The sequence below is a fragment of the Carassius gibelio genome, chromosome A22, assembly GCF_023724105.1.
Source record: "Carassius gibelio isolate Cgi1373 ecotype wild population from Czech Republic chromosome A22, carGib1.2-hapl.c, whole genome shotgun sequence".
Lineage (NCBI taxonomy): Eukaryota > Metazoa > Chordata > Actinopteri > Cypriniformes > Cyprinidae > Carassius > Carassius gibelio.
Genome location: NC_068392.1, coordinates 3131270 through 3150738, shown reverse-complemented (window position 1 = coordinate 3150738; position 19469 = coordinate 3131270). Strand labels below are relative to the sequence as shown.

The following is a 19469-nucleotide window of genomic DNA, read 5'->3' as shown; positions in this document are numbered from 1 at the left end:
GAGTTGCTTGTAGTTGGTGGAGTGTCTGGAGTGGACTATCAAGAAATATTTAGAGAGGCAAAAATATTATATCAGGGATCCAAGGAAGGAAAATGGCAGTGGACCGAGCAAATGGAGCAGGCTAGATTAAAATTAATCAAAATATGTCTTAATAGTGGTGCATTAGAACGATGAGATAAGACACTTCCTCTTTACGTTCACATCTCTGAAGAAGAAGAGGAAGTTACTTTAACACTGTGGAGTGCAGAAGGGCGATGCTCGATTGCATTTCTGACACACCAGCAAGAAGCAGCGATGACGCAATCTGATGAAAATAGTGCTGAGAAAATAGTAACTGCTGTGAGTAAAAGATTATTGCAGCTAAAAGCTGAAGCAAAAGAACAACCAAACGTTTTTTTCTATGACTGGAGAACTGGCTAGGTTAAAAAGAAACCTAGTGATGAACCAGGCTCATGAAAATAGTCATACACAGGATCAGTGGAGTGTAATTATAGGAGACAATCAATTAGATTTGAGAAGAATTAAACAGAAAAGGAAAGATAAAGTTACTAAATATCATAAGAACCATAAGCACCTACCCAAATATTTCACTGATGGAAGTGAAAGATAAGTGGGGATACTTGGTTAAATTTAATGGACAGCTGATCAGACAGAAAGAGGAAATTCATTGGACCGCACAGTTACCGGAAGTGACAGCTGTTGAGAGAGCACTTCAGAGAGATGATGAATTAGGTCATAAAGAAATTGAAACCATGATATGGCCTTTAAGGGTAGCACTCGAAGAAAAGTTAGTAGAGTGATTAAAAGAATGGATAAAGTGTCAGGGACCGATGGAAAGTCTGAGAGCAGATGGTGCACACAATATAAGTGTTAAACTAGTAGAGAAATTCTGCAAAGAACATAGAATAATACTAGAGAAATCTAATCCAATTATATCTGGTAAAGAATGGTTTGCTAAGAATAGAAACCTAGGTGACTGGGACACGGATATTGACCTCAATATTGACCAGTGTTTATTGGACCTCAACATGTGCAATACAGTGAACCGGAAAGAAAGGGAAGTTATGAAAAATTTGAGGTTTGAAGTTGGTGACGAAGTCAATATAACAAGAAGGCATTAAGTAGGTAAGTTCTCTGAAGGTTTGGGCATGGTGAAAGCCATAACAGGGTCCAATACAGTAGAACTAGAGAATGACCGAATCCAGAGTAATAAGGATTTGGTAAAGAAGTAATTAATGGAGAAGATCTTACTTGATCTTAGTGCTGCGTTCGACACCATAGATCATGACATACTCCTAGATCGATTACAAAACTATACAGGTATTCAAGGGCAGGCTCTAAGATGGTTTAGATCCTACCTGTCCGATCGCTACCATTTTGTTTACTTAAATGGGGAGTCATCTCATTTATCATCAGTAAAATATGGAGTGCCACAAGGATCCGTCCTAGGTCCCCTTCTATTTTCAATATACATGTTGCCCCTTGGTAATATTATTAGAAAATACGGAATTAGCTTCCACTGTTATGCTGATGATACTCAGCTATATATCTCAACAAAACCAGATGAAACTTCCCAATTATCTAAGCTAACAGAGTGTGTTAAAAATGTAAAAGATTGGATGACAAATAATTTTCTCCAATTAAATTCGGATAAGACAGAGATACTAATTATTGGACCAAAAAAAACACTACACAGAATCTTGTAGGATACAATCTGCAACTAGACGGATGTACTGTTACTTCCTCTACAGTCAGAAATCTGGGTGTGATACTAGACAGCAATTTGTCTTTTGAAAATCATATTTCCAATGTTACAAAAACTGCATTCTTCCATCTTAGAAACATTGCCAAGCTACGAAACATGTTATCTGTTTCTGATGCAGAAAAGCTAGTTCATGCATTCATGACCTCTAGACTGGACTATTGTAATGCACTTCTAGGTCGTTGTCCTGCTTTGTCAATAAACAAGCTACAGGTAGTCCAAAATGCAGCAGCGAGAGTCCTTACGAGGTCAAGAAAATATGATCATATTACCCCAATTTTACAGTCTCTGCACTGGCTACCTATTAAGTTCTGTATCAGTTACAAATTATCATTACTTACCTATAAGGCCCTAAATGGTTTAGCTCCTGTGTACCTAACTAGCCTTCTACCACGCTACAACCCATCACGCACCCTAAGGTCACAAAACGCTGGACTTTTGGTCGTTCCTAGGATAGCAAAGTCCACTAAAGGAGGTAGAGCTTTCTCACATTTGGCTCCCAAACTCTGGAATAGCCTTCCTGATAATGTTCGGGGTTCAGACACACTCTCTCTGTTTAAATCTAGATTAAAAACACATCTCTTTCGCCAAGCATTCGAATAATGTATCTTTTTAATTGTGAGTGTAGTTGCATCTGATCAAAGGTGCATTTTTATTCATTAGCTTGGGTTAAACTAATTTTACTTTGTTGGATCAGCAGCTATGCTAATGATGTCTCTATGTGTTTCTCTGTTTCTGCTGGGATCTTCATCCCGTGGTAACTAGGATTTACACAAGCTCCAGTCTGGATCCAGAACACCTGAGAAGAGATGATGCTGACCCTCAGAGGACCTCAGATGATGCTAACCTTGAATCAACAAACAGAACTAACAAATATTGCTACAAGTGTGACTGCATCATATAATAACTTAATTAATAATATTGATAGTTCATCGTCTAGCTGACTACGTCTTGTATTATTATTATTATTTTTATTTTTTCTAAAATCCTGTCAAATGTGCACAAACTACTAGCTACTACTAAATATTGTAGAAACATAATTTTATGTGAAGTTGCTTTGTAACGATTTGTATCGTAAAAAGCGCTATACAAATAAACTTGAATTGAATTGAATTGAATTGAGAAGATAAAATCCATCATTGACCAAAATAGTTAGAATCAAAAATGAAAAGGTTTCTTGGCTTTGAGGGAACATATGCCAAAGCCATAGACGTAACGGTACGACTGTTTTGCTGTGTGTTATGCAATCAGCAATGTGCCCTGCAGAGTCTATCGTTTTGTGATGAGAAGAAGGACATGGACGCAGAATGAATGATGCATAAACAGACTCAAACGGAGATATCGGGAGTACTAAATTGTGAGAATTGTCGGCCAGGACTCTCAAAATTATGGATTGACTCCTATAAAGTATCTGGGAATTTTGGAGAGTGGTGCAGTTGCACTTGGGATGGTATAGTTTTGTGGTCATGTATGGTCTGTAGGACAAAGCAGGGCCGGCTCTAGGTTGTTTGGTGCCCAAGGCGAGAGAGCCCCCCCGTCCCCGGAAAAAACAACTCCACAGGCGTATACCTGCGTATCACGTAGACTACTCCACTGCTGTAACACAGCATTTTGTTGCTGTTAGCTCATAGCCTACTGCAAAAAGTTCCTTTGGTAAATTGATATATTAATAATAATAATGCATTTTATTTACTGTTAAGGTGTAAAAAGTTGTTGGTCATCCTCGTCTTTATCTCCTCTAGGTAGGCTGTGAGCTTGATGATATAATCTACACAAGTTACCTCTGCTTTGGACCCGTTTTTCTTCCTCCTCCTTCCTTCGTTTTCGGAAAGCCGATCCTGATGGCTTGGGTGTTCTTCTCATCATAAAAGATTATATATATATATATATATATATATATATATATATATATATATATATATATATATATATATATCATCATTTATAGCCTACAACTGCCAAGGGGGGTCTTTTACCCCATCATTTAAAGCGCTAAAACTGTTGTCAGATGTTTTCGCGCCACTCCCGGTTGCTGAGCAATGCGAGTGAGTTTGACAGCTGCCTGTCAGTGTTTTTTAGGATTGTAAATCTAGTAAAAGAAATGGACAAATACAAGCAGTGTATGGACAGTGCACAGTAAAAGTGTACTGCGTGTGCACAGCTTTCATAATACGATACATACATTTAATTAACTTTTTTTAATATATATAATTCTGCAATTTTGCGCCCCTTCCAGCAGATGGCGCCCCAGGTAGCCGCCCAGGGGCAAAGGACCAGACTTTGATGTCTTCCAGGTCGATTTGGGAGAACCCACATGTTCTTAAACCATTAGGATTATTTCAGGATGGAATAATGACCAGGTTCTCCAGTCACCCTTCTCTAGGGATGAGAGGACATGAGAAGGAGGCTTTTCTTGGAACAAGAATGCCTTTATTCCCAAGGGATGGGAAAGGATCACGTATTAAAAAGACAAATAAGTATGACTTAGAAAAAACGTTATTATAAAGAAAAGAAAAAGGCTACCTTAAAAGGAACAGAAAAAAATATTGGAAAATATTGGAAAATATTGGAAAATTAGGAATATGAGGAAATATTGTAAATAAGGAAATCTTAAAATGGGATATCTCATCAACCAAATCTGTAGATTATTTAGGAATGAGATTTCCCATTCACAATATTCACAATCATCTGTCACTTGATAACTGTGATAATGAACCAGGTAAATAAAAAATTGTAATAAGAAAAAAGAAATGCATGTTAGAATTTGCTCAACAGTTAAAACTGTCACGTATGCCTGCCTTTGCTAGCCGAAGTATGATTGTTCAAAGAAGGTCATTTTACAACTACGTTACAGTATGGACTTTCTTTCTAAATGCAGTATTGTGATATGTTTTATCTTATCATAAGAGAGATGATGCTATGCCGTTTAGTTCAGAAATAGTTATTTGCTTGGCCTACACTTTTAAGATGCTGTAACAGGTTAAGATTAAAACTAGAGATGGATTAATTTGCTTTAAAGAAAGAAAAACAGCAGAAATTACTTCATATGAATGTGTTCTAATACACTGATAAAAACAACTTGTAGGATTTACTTGATAAAATCATTGTAACAATTTGGACTCAATTTTTCTAAGTAAATTTTACTGCTGTAATATCAAGTACAATTTACTTGCCAGTATCAAGTGAAATTTACTTAACTCTAAATGTAACATTTGTGAAGACATTAAGTAAATGTTACTTAATTATGTTTAACTTAGCAGGTTCTATTTATTAAAAGTAATTAAGTAAATTTAATTTTAAAATGTGAAAATATCAAGTAAATTTTATAAATCTGTTATATTTACTGTTATGAATTAAGTAGATTTTAGACTGTCCATTTAACATTTTGAATTACTTAGTTTAATGAATTTTTATTACTCACTATTATTATGTAAATGTTACATAATAATTTTTTCAGTGTTACCAAATAAATGTAGTAATTTTCTCTGCATCAAATACTTTTCTCACAAATAACAAATAAATTCAATAAAGTTTAACAGTTTATTATGTCAACATTCACATATTCACATCAACTGATAAGTAGTTAAGGTACATTCAGTAACCTCTCTGATCATTTACAATAAGAATTAACCAACAATTTCCCACTAAAGAAAAGGAAAATCCATTTTACTCCATCCAACACATATCTGGGATTATATTTTCTCAAATATACAATTAGAATCTTACAATTCACTTACTGTAAAGGGATAGTTCTCACAAAAATCTAAATTTATGTCATTAATAACTCCCCCTCATGTCGTTCCAAACCCATAAGACCTCCATTTATCTTCAGAACACAGTTTAAGATATTTTAGATTTAGTCTGAGAGCTTTCAGTCCCTCCATTGAAGCTGTGTGTACGGTCTACTGTCCATGTCCAGAAAGGTAAGAAAAACATCTTCAAAGTAGTCCATGTGACATCAGAGGGTCAGTTAGAATATTTTGAAGCATCGAAAATACATTTTGGTCCAAAAATAGCAAAGACTACGACTTTATTCAGCATTGTCTTCTCTTCTGTGTCTGTTGTGAGAGAGAGTTCAAAACACTGCAGTTTGTGATATCCGGTTCATGAACGAATCATTCGATGTAACCGGATCTTTTTGAACCAGTTCACCAAATCGAACTGAATCGTTTTAAACAGTTCGCGTCTCCAAAATGCATTAATCCACAAATGACTTAAGCTGTTAACTTTTTTAATGTGGCTGACACTCCCTCTGAGTTAAAACAAACCAATATCCCGGAGTAATTCATTTAAGCCCCTTTCACACTGCACGTCGGACCCGCAAGATTCCCGTAACATTGCCTGGTCACCTTCTGTGTGAAAGCAACCACGTCCCGGGATTGATTACCGAATTGAACCCGGGTCGGGGACCTAGTAACATTGCGGTAATCGATCCGGAACGAGCGCTGTGTGAACAAAAGCCAGATCTAATTCCGTATCGAAGTGATGACGCGCATTATCGCGCGACTCTTTTACCGGTTGTTTTGAAGGACAACATTCGCGACGAAAAAATATGTGCAAACTGTAATGAAGCAGAGATCAGTTAGTTCCTCACTTTCCGCGCTGACGCCGAGATCGTTCGCTTGCTTCAGTGAAAGTATAACGTGCCAAGCGTTGTCGACTCGTACATTACACGTCACGCGCTGATGTCACGTGTCGTTACAGGATCTTCAAGGGTTGTGTGTGAAAGCACGCACACATCCCAGGTCATCACTGGCAGTTTGAAAGTGCCAAATCTAGCGACCAGGGAACAATTACAGGAACACTTTACCCTGTATTTGCCGGAATGGCAGTGTGAAAGGGGCTTTACTCAAACAGTACATTGACTGAACTGCTGTGAAGAGAGAACTGAAGATGAACACCGAGCCAGATAACGAACAAAAGATAGACTCATCGGTTAACAGCTTAAGTCATTTGATTTCATTTGGATTAATGCGTATTGGAGATGCGAACCATTTCAAACGATTCAGTTCGATTCGGTGAACTGGTTCAAAAAGATCCAGTTACATCGAATGATTTGTTCGCGAACCAGATATCACAAACTGCTTTGTTTTGAACTCTCTCAAAACAGACACGGAACAGAAGACAATGCTGAATAAAGTCGTAGTCTGAGAGCGGACTAAATCTAAAATATCTTAAACTGTGTTCTGAAGATAAACGGAGGTCTTACAGGTTTGGAACAACATGAGGGTAAGTTATTAATTACATAATTTTGATTTTTGGGTGAACTAACCCTTTAATGCAATAACAACATTCAAACCAACACTAAGTGCTCTTTATGCTCTAAAAACCATAACACGTTAAAACATTTCAAGAAGTAAAAATTAGTCGAGATTTTGTAAAAATTATTTGAGCTGGAGATGTAATTTGGAGTCTACCAACAGCTTTGATTGTACAGCACGTACCATGTTGATAGCATTTAAGAGAGCAACTTCAACTATAAAGATTGCACTTTTGGGGACATCTTAACACCATCCAGGTCCAGGAAATGTTTCTGGAACACCTCAAAGGTGTAGCGCAGTGTTGGGGGGTATGCCAGATTGAGGGCATAAATAAGCCCCATCAGCAGTGTGCAAGCTTTAGCAGTAGTGCCGCATCCTGGAAACATCTCCCTGCCTTTCAAAATGATAGACACATCGACTGGATCCTCTTGATCAGCCCCATGGATGACCAGTATCTTAAGGGTATGTTCAGCGGCATCACTACAAGTGTCCTCCTGCATACAGTTTATAAAAAAGAAAGAACTCAATTCTATTGAGACACAAATACAAAAGAGATTCATTATCAATGCAGAACGAACGTGCTCGCTAAAAATTACTTAACATAACTCACATTGTTAAATTCAGTATAATGTGTTTTACCTTCAGTCAACATTAGTAAAAAAGTTAGTAGAACATTGCGCAAGACAGATGCAATTCACAGATTGTACCCATAAAATGAATGTTTTGCGAAACCATACATTGTGTGACTGCACCTTTACAGTGCCAGGAAACGCTTTGTAATATCCAGGCTACGTTTAAGTTGTGACTGCACATAATTTGGACCATTGCTGAGTGGAAAATCTTCATGTTTGTGTCTTACTTTTTCACTTGCACTTAAAAATGATTTTTATGACAAAAAAAATCATGCTTTACCAGGCAATCTTCAAAAAGCTCTTCTTCTTTCTCACTGAGGTACAGGATAAGGCTGCGGATGACAGTTTCAGGTCTGCTTTGGTACTGTGAACAGATTGATAATGTGTCAATACTGTGTGAATTACAAGCAGGAGGAGCTGTTCTGCATATATACCTGCATGCAGATTTTAACAAGTTAAATGTAAGTTTTTAAAAATAAAATTATATATATATATATATATATATATATATATATATATATATATATATATATATATATATATATATCCCAATCCATTACAGTTTATGATCTGTCAAAAACATGCATTTACTTATCTATTAGTCACATTTTTATATATTTGTTAGACATTTTTTGAAAAGATTCCCTGGTGTGTAAGTTTGAGAAATAAGAGCAGCAATATTATAGTATTATTACAAAGATTTCTACTTGCCTGTATGAGAATGTTGCCGTGTCAGACCAGATAGATATCGCAACGCACTCCTGTACTGTTCTTTTACCTGTTGAGAGAAACAAACTGTGTCATTGAGATCATTTACATTTTGTTTTAATCCTTTTAATACAGCATTGAACTTGTTACGAGTTTATGCCTGAAAATGAATTGGTATGGCAACGAGGCAGAGAGGCTTGCAGCCCATTGCGTTCAAAGATAACGGTTCTTGCTTCATCTCCTAGACTGAGATTCACATGGATGAAGCTACTGATGCTAACCTTCCTCACTTAAGCCGTGAAAGGCTGTGGTCTAACGTTAGGTTTTAAAAACATTACATTTTATTTTCATTAAAAAGATGACCGTACCTTCATACCGCTAGCTTATTAAAATAAAATGGCTGAATTCAAACAAGCACTTGCTGCTACACATCAATGTTTAACGTAATTAGTAGCCAAGTTCACCTGCCATCTGGTAACGTTACTGCATTTTTACAAACGTTCCTTCTTTGATGCAGACTTTGATAAGCTACTTGCTGCGAAATTTTCAGTGGATTTAAAACGACTAACGTTAACGTTAGACACTTTTAAATAAGGCTAACATTTGCTAGGACACACTAGGCAGTCAGCCATTAATGTTACGTTACATCGATTTCCTTACATAACGTAACATTACAGTTTGAATTTAATCACGGCCAGCTAACATTAAATCACTCTGAAGTTAACCAGACTGGGTGACTTTTTCTACAAGAACGCGGCTAACTACATTTAGTTTTGACTAACCATCCGTCTCAACTTTATACAAGTGGATAATGGCGGCGCTTTACCTAACGTTAACCTTACTGTGATAAAAACTTACGTTCAGATAATTTTGAACCGTAACATCTATGCAATAATCAAACCATGAAAATGAACACATAGTTGTTATCACAAATCTAAAATAGAAAAGTCAAAACTTACCGAAAATAAGTCAGCCAAAAGTGACCGCCCAAACCGACCGTCTCTGCCACTGCCAGAAGGATCTTGTTAAAAAAAAAAGAAAAAAAAGTGCGCGGATTCAAACGCACTTTGCTTTTCAGATTAAAATTTACTTTTTAAGTGTTTAGGTGAATGTGGTGTGACCATAAAACATTAAATAGTACTTGTAAATATATAATACAATTTACTCTTTCTTCTCAGTTATGTTATTACATGAATAAATAGTGTAATTTTTACTTAAGATATTATAGTTCCAACTTAATCTTGATTTTACAATGTATAAATTACATTAATTAATGTAATAGATTTTACCACACCACAAAGTCATTATTTTCAGTGTAGAGGTTGTTAAGGAAGTGAAATGTCATACTTCCTGTTTCCATAGCAACAAGTATATGAGTGTGTGTATGCGGATGTGTGAGTGTGTTCACCCAAAAAAAATCATGAAAAAAGGACGTGTTGTTTTTGTGACTATATAATGTTATGGTTTGAACACATTCATTGCCGAAATTCAAGGTGAAGACTTTACGCTATTTACTTTTAGTTATCATTTTCTTATGAGTTATTGTTTGAATAAAGCTAAATCATTTCATATGGTGATGCGTTTAACTTCTTTTAAACAAAGTCTCTGAGTAATTTATTAAGAGTAAAGTTATTATTTTATTTTGTTCCTGATCCTGTATTATGAACTGGACTCTGGTGGGAAGAAGAACAGAAGTCTCTCCTGCATCTGATTAATAACAGAGGTAAGAGCGATAGTTTATATTACATTAACGTGTGGGAAACAAAGATGTGAATAGAGGTTTTATGTATATTTCTTTAGCCAGAATAAAATAAGACAAAAGGTGGGCTTTGTTATCCTCTCACACCTGACATCAAGCCGATCAAACACTGCTTTAAACACTCGTATCTTCTCTAGTCTCTGATCATGTCATGATTCAGTTTATTTCTGTGTAAACTAACATCATTGACCAACAGGAAGTTGTGGGAGACAGGAGCTAAAAGTGACAAAGAAAGTGTGACTAAATAAGGAAGAATTGAGCTGGAGGACATGGTTTAACACTTCCAGCCGACAGTAGAGTTTCTCTTAATTTTACTACAGATCAGTCTCTCATCAGCTCATCTGTCATTTTATTACTGAACCAGTTCTGAGGAGTTTGTCTTCATATTTGTGAACTGAAATCAATGAAGATGTTTCACAGATTCTGGTTCTGTTTGTGTTTCTGGCGTCTGGTTGGTGAGTTTAAATAATTTTTTTATGGTTTCAGTTGCTTCTGTTCTGGTAGCATGTAATAAAACACTGGATAATTTGGTTAGAGAGGTTTAATATTCACTTATTCTCAAATAGAAATAAGTGAACTGTGGTGAGATCAAGTTTGAATTCAGATCTAAATTCAGGTCTATTATGGAATGATAAAATAAAATAAATATGAAGCTTAAATACCCAACAGTGTTAGTTTGACATTAAAGATTAAAGTAAAAGTGTGACCAAAAGTGATGTCTGGAGGAGATTGGTTTGAGAATTTGTATTTAATGACTACAAGTTTGAGTAAACCATCATAATTTCAGGAAAATATTTTTAAAAAAGCTCTGTTCTTCAGGTGTGTTTGGTGAAATTAAGTACGTGAAAATTGGACAGTCAGTCACTCTAAACTCTGGTCTTTCTGAAACGATGGATAATGATCTGATTCAGTGGAGGTTTGAAAACAGATTAATAGCTGAAATCAATGTGACGGCCGACAGATTCTCTCTATATGATGATGTTCATGACGGGAGATTCAGAGACAGACTGAAGCTGGACAAACAAACTGGATCTCTGACCATCACAAACTTCACATTTGAACATGCTGGAGATTATTCAGTATATAACAACACTGTGAGCAAGAGATTCTGGCTCAGTGTCTATGGTGGGTTAAATAATTGTTTCAGCTGTTTTATATTTATATCTCACGACCATTTCATAAGTATTTTACAAGTGGCTAATTCATACAAATTTGTAAAACCTCACTTGCACGAATTTATATGATTTGTCTATAAATCCCAGTATAAGTGAATAGTACAAATTCAAACGAATTATGCAACTCATAAAATATGTATGAATTGCCGTGAGATGTTTCTGGATGTTTCTGATTCTGATGATCCTTACAGAATCAGCAAAAGATACAGTTATTAATCCAAACACCATTTCTGTTCTTTTATGATGTCATTCATTTCAAACTTAAACTTCAAAGTATTTACTTTAGTAAACCATTAAATAACACTCTCAATCTGTGATGAACCCTGTTTCTGTTTGTTCTCTGTGTGTTTGGTGATACAGATGAAATATCAGTGAAGGAGGGAGATTCAGTCACTCTGAATTCTGATCGTACGGAAATAGATTATTATTGGATTCGGTGGAGCTTTGAAGACAGTTTAATAGCTAAAATCAATAAATGGGATGACGGATTCTCTCTATATGATGATGTTCTTGACGGGAGATTCAGAGACAGACTGAAGCTGGACAATCAAACTGGATCTCTGACCATCACAAACATCACAACTGAACATGCTGGACGTTATGAACTCGTGATCGACCATAGAATGCGGAGCAGAATGAGGAAAACGTTCTTTCTCAGTGCTGTCAATGGTGAATTAAATATGTTACACCTTTTTTATTTTTTCATCAGATACAATATTATTTTTTGTCTGTTCTTTTGTTTTACATTATTATTTAAAAATTACATTCAAAACAATTGTTTTTACATAATTATAAAGTATTTTTACAGTACTAACTTGTGACAAACCCTCTTTCTGTTTGTTCTCTGTGTGTTTGGTGATACAGAAGAAATATCAGTGAAGAAGGGAGATTCAGTCACTCTGAACTCTGATCTTACTGAAATAATGAATAATGTTTCAATAAAGTGGAGGTTTGGAGCTGAAATCACTTTATTAGCTGAGATCAGTAGATTGACCAATGGATTCTCTGTATATGATGATGTTCTTGACGGGAGATTCAGAGACAGACTGAAGCTGGACAATCAAACTGGATCTCTGACCATCACAGACATCACATTTGAACATGCTGGACGTTATTTACTACATTTAGGACCAACACATTTAAATCTAAACCAGTCATTAAAAGCTTTCAGTGTTTCTGTCTCTGGTGAGTAGAGATCATGTGTCCTGTTCTTCAAATATTCTTGATATTAATGTTTATTGACTGATCTGATCTCAGTTTGGTGTTTTTATTCCTCAGACTCTGTCCACTGCTGTGGTTCTACTGAAGCTGTGATCCGATTGGTCCTCTCTGCTCTGGTGGGTGTGGCTACTGTCATTCTTCTGGTTTATGACATCAGATCCAGAAGAGCTGAACAAGATCAAACACAGATTCACACATCAGGTGCATGTTCTTGACAGGAATTTAAATCTGAAGGAGATGCTGAACTTTAAAACTTCTTCAAGTGTGTTTTGTGTGGTTTGTCATATTAATATAGATTTCCAAAAGTTGCTTTGCTTGTATTATTCATTATATCAGGCTTTCATATTTGATTCAGGGTTTAAGGGCTTTTAAAATGTAATTGTGTAATAATGTTTTTATTGTACAGATGCAGTTTAAAAGCTTGTTGATTATATTTCTCTCAGATAAGACTCTGATCTCACTTTACTATTCATTTGTCTTCTGTATTTTCTTGCCTTTATCAATAAAGTTTTCTCACTCTGAGCTTCAAGAGTCAGTTTATGTTTTGTAGCATTTATAATATCGAGCGCCGTCTGGAGGAATACAGAAGTTCAGAGCGCAGTGTGATGATATCAAGTGATTGTGAACGTTACTAGACACTAGATGACACTGTGTTCAGTAAATATACATTAGATACATGGCAATTAAGAAAGAAGAAAAGACAAACTGATGTTGTGTGTATAAGATGAATAAAGACAGACATGTTAAGATTGCACCGAGACATTTTATTTAAGAACTGAACAAAACATTGTACCAGGAGTGAAATCACACTAAGAGCAGCCTGTTGTGAAAGTGACGTGATGCATATTCTAAAACCACCGGAGAACTTAAAGCTCACAGGAAATGTTGACAGCAACTTGTGCAGTTTCAAGCAGCAATTTGAGCCATACATGAGCACTATCTGGATGAACACAAAGCCAGAAGCTCGTAACATTGCTTTACTACTGACAATTGCTGGTCCACAGGCTACTGAAGTGTAAAATACATTGGTCTTTAATGAGAATGAAGATAGAAACAAGCTTGAAGATGTGCTGGCCAAATACTCTGCTCGTTGTTCCGGTGGCGTGTCCAGGATTTTATATTTGGGGTGGCAAAGAGGGGTCAAGATATAGATCGGTGTTAATACTCCCCATATATTCTATTCCCTAACACCAGATTTGGGGAGTAACTAGTTACATGTGACAGAATTACTTCATTTAATTACTAAATAAATATAAGTGCAATCTGTTACAGCTACTGAGAAAAAAGTATTAAATTACAGATACTTGTGAAATGTAAACAATTACAAAGGGGGTTGCATTTGATTTTTTTTTTTTTCACACAAACACACACATACAGATTTGATTGATTTATTTCTTAATTGCATTGACCGTTCTAAAATACAAGGCACCAGTTTTTCAGGAGTTTAGTACACAGAGTCCAAAGTAACCTTCCCAGCACTGTCTAACAGTAACATCACAGAAAATCTTCTGCAAATCAATGGTGAAATAATTGTCAAAGATTCATGTATTCACTTAAAGTTTCCACTCCTCTTGTGTGTTGTTATTTTCACCTTATGCTGTTGGATTTATAATTAGACATTAGAAAGTCACTTTAAAGACATTTTTTAAAATACTTTGTCAAAGTCCAGCACTGTTTTGTATTGAAGTATGAAGAGTATGAAGAGTTTAATTTCTGTAAAATGTGAGTTGAGCGGTCCTCATTTTAATGCATTAACTGTCTCTAACAGTAATGATCTGATAAGACCAAATGAATGAAGGAATGATATGAAAATCTAATTTTAATCATACACTAGATTTAATTATATCTCATGGAATAGATCTTACTGATATAGATATCGTACCTCAAAGTGATGTTCCAAAACATTTCCTTGTATCGTGCATGCTGCGTATAACTGATTGTAACGATAAAAACTTCCTATTCATCGGGAAGAAGGAGGCGGGAACCGGCGCACAATCAAAATACTTTAATAATTGAAAAATAAACAAAACAGCGCGTCAGCCCCTCACGGCGACTGACTCGCACAAATAAAAGCCAAAACATAAAATAATGTCCCAGGCCTGGTCCTCTCTCGTCCTTCATGGTCGTCACTCCAGTTTTATATCCTTCCATCTCCTACGTGGGACTCGATACTGGCGGTGGGGCGCAGGTGCAGCTCATCTTCAATCACTACACCTGGCCTCACTCCTCGTCCCCTCGCAGGCCGGGAGGTAGTCCTGAGACTTCGCTCTACTCCCCCCCCCCCTCCCTCCGGGGGGGACCGCTCACGGTGACCTGCGGAAACCTGGGGGTAGGACAGACGAGGCGAGAGAAAAGGAGATGGAAGGAGGAGCGACAGAGACGAGAGAGGGGAGAGAAAAAAAAAAAAAAAAATTTCGGTTCCCAGACGCACTGCTGCTCGGCCCTCCACCAGCTGGGTGATCTCCTCCGCAGTGCCTGGCGGTGGCACTGGACGGCCCTCGGCGGACGGCATGACACTCCTCCGCCGCCCGATGGACAGCGACGGCTCCTCCGATTTTGGGCAGCGGCAGGAGTCCCCCGTTCCCTGCCCATCCGGATTTCATCACGGAGGCGGCAGGCTCCGGCCCCCTGGCGAACAGCGCCGACTCCTCCGCTCCCTCACGGACGGCAGCCGCCCCTCCATATCGTGGGCGGCCGGCAGCGAGCTCGCCCGTCCCCGGCAACTCACTCCAGCCCACCGCCTCGAGCGTCCATGGCGGCACATACTTCGCCAGTTCGAGGGCACCGTGGATTCACCACAGCGGCGAGGGATCTTCAGCATCGCGTCCGTCCTTCTCCCGGGTTTCGGCACCACTGTAACGATAAAAACTTCCTATTCATCGGGAAGAAGGAGGCGGGAACCGGCGCACAATCAAAATACTTTAATAATTGAAAAATAAACAAAACAGAGCGTCAGCCCCTCACGGCGACTGACGCGCACAAATAAAAGCCAAAACATAAAATAATGTCCCAGGCCTGGTCCTCTCTCGTCCTTCACGGTCGTCGCTCCAGTTTTATATCCTTCCATCTCCTACGTGGGACTCAATACTGCCGGGGGGAGCGCAGGTGCAGCTCATCTTCAATCACTACACCTGGCCTCACTCCTCGTTCCCACGCCTCTCGGCCCCGCCCCACTCGCCACACTGATATTAACTATATGTCTCAGCGTTACCGTCTGGGCAGAACTATGTTCCAGCCACCAAAGACAGATTCGCAAATAACCTGCCTGATCTATCTCAACTGCTATTTGTACCCAAAAATATACATGAATTAGACGAAATTACTGACAACATGGGCACTACTTTCTATAATACCTTAGAAGCTGTTGCCCCCATCAAATTGAAAAAGGTTAGAGAAAAATGTACTGTACCATGGTATAACAGTAATACTCTCTTTCTCAAGAAAGAAACACTGCTAGGGCAGAGCATATACAGAATCAGAATCAGAATCAGAATCAGAATCAGAATGAGCTTTATTGCCAGGTATGTACACATACGAGGAATTTGTTTTCGTGACAGAAGCTCCGCAGTACAACAGAATGACAGCGACAGAACATAAAACACATAATAAAAGAATAAAAAATACAAATAAGTAGATAGTGAATAACAATATACAAATGACAATTGTAGGCAAGTATATTACAAAATGAAGTTATGTATGTACATATATATTGTGTGCAAAATTTAAGTGTATACTAAGTATGTGTGTTAGATAAATAAAGTGTGTGTGTATATAAATATAAAGTGTAGTGTGTCCGCCGTTATTATAAGCTGTTCATAAGATGGATTGCCTGAGGGAAGAAACTGGTCCTGTGTCTGGTCGTTCTAGTGCTCAGTGCTCTGTAGCGTCGACCAGATGGCAACAGTTCAAAGAGGGAGTGTGCTGGATGTGAGGGGTCCAGAGTGATTTTGACAGCCCTTTTTCTCACTCTGGATAAGTACAGTTCTTGAATAGATGGGAGGGTTGAACCGATGATTCGCTCAGCAGTCCGGACTACCCTCTGTAGTCTTCTGAGGTCAGATTTAGAAGCTGAGCTGAACCAGACAGTTACTGAAGTGCAGAGGATGGATTCAATGATGGTGGAGTAGAACTGTTTCAGCAGCTCCTGTGGCAGGTTTAACTTCCTCAGCTGGCGGAGAAAGTACAACCTCTGCTGGGCCTTTTTTACGATGGAGTCAATGTGAATGTCCCACTTCAGGTCCTGAGAGATAGTGGTGCCCAGGAACCTGAATGACTCCACTGCAGTCACAGTGCTGTTCATGATGGTGAGTGGGGAGAGTGCAGGGGGGTTTCTCCTGAAGTCCACGATCATCTCCACTGTTTTGAGCGTGTTAAGCTCCAGGTTGTTGAGACTGCACCAGACAGCCAGCTCTTTTACCTCCTGTCTGTAAGCAGACTCGTCACCGTCCTGAATGAGGCCGATGAGTGTGGTGTCATCTGCAAACTTCAGGAGCTTGACAGAGAGGTCCTTAGATGTGCAATCATTAGTGTACAGGGAGAAGAGCAGTGGGGAGAGAACGCACCCCTGGGGAGCTCCGGTGCTGATTGTACGGGTGCTGGATGTGTATTTTCCCAACCTCACTAGCTGCTGCCTGTCTGTCAGGAAGCTGTTGATCCACTGACAGACTGAGGTGGGCACGGAGAGCTGATTTAGTTTGGGCAGGAGGAGGTTTGGGATGATCGTGTTAAAGGCCGAGCTGAAGTCCACAAACAGGATCCTCACATAAGTCCCCGGTCTGTCTAGGTGTTGCAGAACATAATGCAGTCCAATGTTTACTGCATCGTCCACAGACCTGTTTGCTCTGTAGGCAAACTGAAGAGGATCCAGCAAGGGCCCAGTGATGTCCTTCAGGTGGCCCAGCACCAGTTTTTCAAATGACTTCATGACTACAGACATTAGAGCCACAGGCCTGTAGTCATTTAGTCCTGTAATTTTGGGTTTCTTAGGGATGGGGATGATGGTGGAACGTTTGAGGCATGAAGGGACTTCGCACAGCTCCAGCGATCTGTTGATGATCTGTGTGAAGATGGGGGCCAGCTGGTCAGCACAGGATTTCAGACAGGCTGGTGTAACACAATCTGGGCCTGGTGCTTTTTTCCTTTTCTGCTTCCGGAAGACCTGGCGCACCGCATCCTCACTGATCTGAATTGCAGGTGTGGGGGAGAGGGGGGATGCAGGAGGTGAGAATGGTAAGAGTGCTTGATTGGAGAGGTGTTCAGGATGGGTTGCAGGAGCTGTTAATGGTGTGAACGGTAGTTTGGAGAGGCATTCAGGGCTGGTTGCAGGAGTTGTGAAGGGTGTGAATGGTTGTGTGGGGAGGCGTTCAGGGCAGGTGATGGGTGTTCTTTCAAACCTGCAGTAAAACTCGTTCAGATCGTCTGCCAGTCGTTGATTCTCTACAGTGCTGGGGGGTGGTGTCTTGTAATTGGTGATCTTCTTTAGACTTTTCCACACTGATGCGGAGTCGTTGGAAGTGAACTGAGTCCTTATTTTTTCAGAATAATTCCTCTTTGCCACTTTGATCTCCTTTTCCAATGTGTATTTAGCCTGTTTATACAAGACATTGTCCCCCTTCACGTAAGCATCTTCTTTGGCCTGACGGAGCTGTCTGAGTTTTGCAGTGAACCACGGTTTGTCATTATTGTGAATTAGTTGAGTCTTTGTAGGAATACACATATCCTCACAGAAACTGATATATGATGTTACGGTCTCTGTGAGTTCATCCAGATCGGTGGTAGCAGCTTCAAAAACACTCCAATCAGTGAGGTCAAAACAAGATTGTAAATCCTGCTCTGCTTCATTAGTCCATCTTTTTACAGTCCTTGATACAGGTTTAGCTGATTTTAGTTTCTGCCTGTAGGACGGTATAAGATGAACCAGAAGGTGATCAGAACGTCCCAAAGCTGCTCGTGGAACAGAGTGAAATGCATCCTTTATTGTGGTGTAACAGTGATCCAATATATTACTGTCTCTTGTGGGACAAGTAACATGCTGTCTGTATTTTGGCAGTTCACGGGACAGATTGGCTTTATTAAAGTCCCCGAGAATGATTAAAACAGAGTCCAGGTGTTGTTGTTCTGTCTCTGTGATCTGATCAGCGAGTTTCTGTAAAGCTGAGCTCACGTTCGCTTGGGGATGGATGTAAACACTGACCAGAATGAACGAGTGAAACTCCCGCGGCGAATAGAATGGCTTGCAGTTAATGAAGAGTGTTTCGAGATTTGAGCAGCACGTCTTCTTTAACACAGTTACATCTGTACACCACCGTTCATTGATGTAAAAGCATGTCCCGCCACCACGCGATTTCCCCGTTGATTCTGTGTCACGATCCGCTCTAAACAGCTGAAATCCCGGCAGATGGAGCGCGCTGTCCGGTATGGTGTCATTCAGCCAGGTTTCCGTGAAACACAGAGCAGCAGAGTGTGTGAAATCCTTATTTGTCCGAGAAAGCAGAAGGAGTTCGTCCGTTTTGTTGGGTAGAGAGCGGAGATTTGCCAGATGGATGCTAGGCAACGGCGTTCGAAATCCGCGCTTCCTGAGTCTGACGAGCGCTCCCGCTCGCTTCCCCCGTCTGCGCGTCCTGAAGCCCTTGATCAGCGCCGCCGCTCCTCCGATAACAACGTTCACTAAAACATCTGAATAATTGAAATCCGGAAAAACATCTTGTGGTGCGTTCTGCCGAATGTTCAGCAGTTCTTCCCTGGTGAAACTGATGGCAGGAATATAACTAAAGACAGGACAAACTAACAAAAACACAAAAACATATGCGGAGCTCGTCACGGAGGCAGCCATCCTGTATCGGCGCCAACGTTGGAATACAGCAAATTCATAGAAAATAACCAAAACAATCCAAGGTTTTTATTTAGCACAGTGGCTAAATTAACAAATTACCAAATGACCTGCTTCTTGCG

General features: G+C 39.2%; 1 protein-coding gene across 7 annotated transcripts in view; it reads left to right on the top strand.

The window, feature by feature from the left end:
* The window catches only part of LOC127942806 (uncharacterized), a 185469-nt gene that overhangs the window by 117942 nt on the left and 48058 nt on the right, over positions 1-19469 (top strand). For 3 of the 7 annotated variants that reach the window (XM_052538770.1, XM_052538771.1, XM_052538774.1), the window contains exons 1-5: positions 9752-10086; positions 10319-10577; positions 10942-11247; positions 11658-11966; positions 12162-12246. In XM_052538770.1, the coding sequence (XP_052394730.1) occupies positions 10526-10577; positions 10942-11247; positions 11658-11966; positions 12162-12246 (752 nt within the window). In that variant the 5' untranslated portion in view covers positions 9752-10086; positions 10319-10525. Of the gene's footprint in view, positions 10087-10318; positions 10578-10941; positions 11248-11657; positions 11967-12161; positions 12483-12575; positions 12720-19469 lie in introns of those variants that run through there. The other 4 variants (XM_052538769.1, XM_052538773.1, XM_052538768.1 and 1 more) reach the window with 3 other exon arrangements.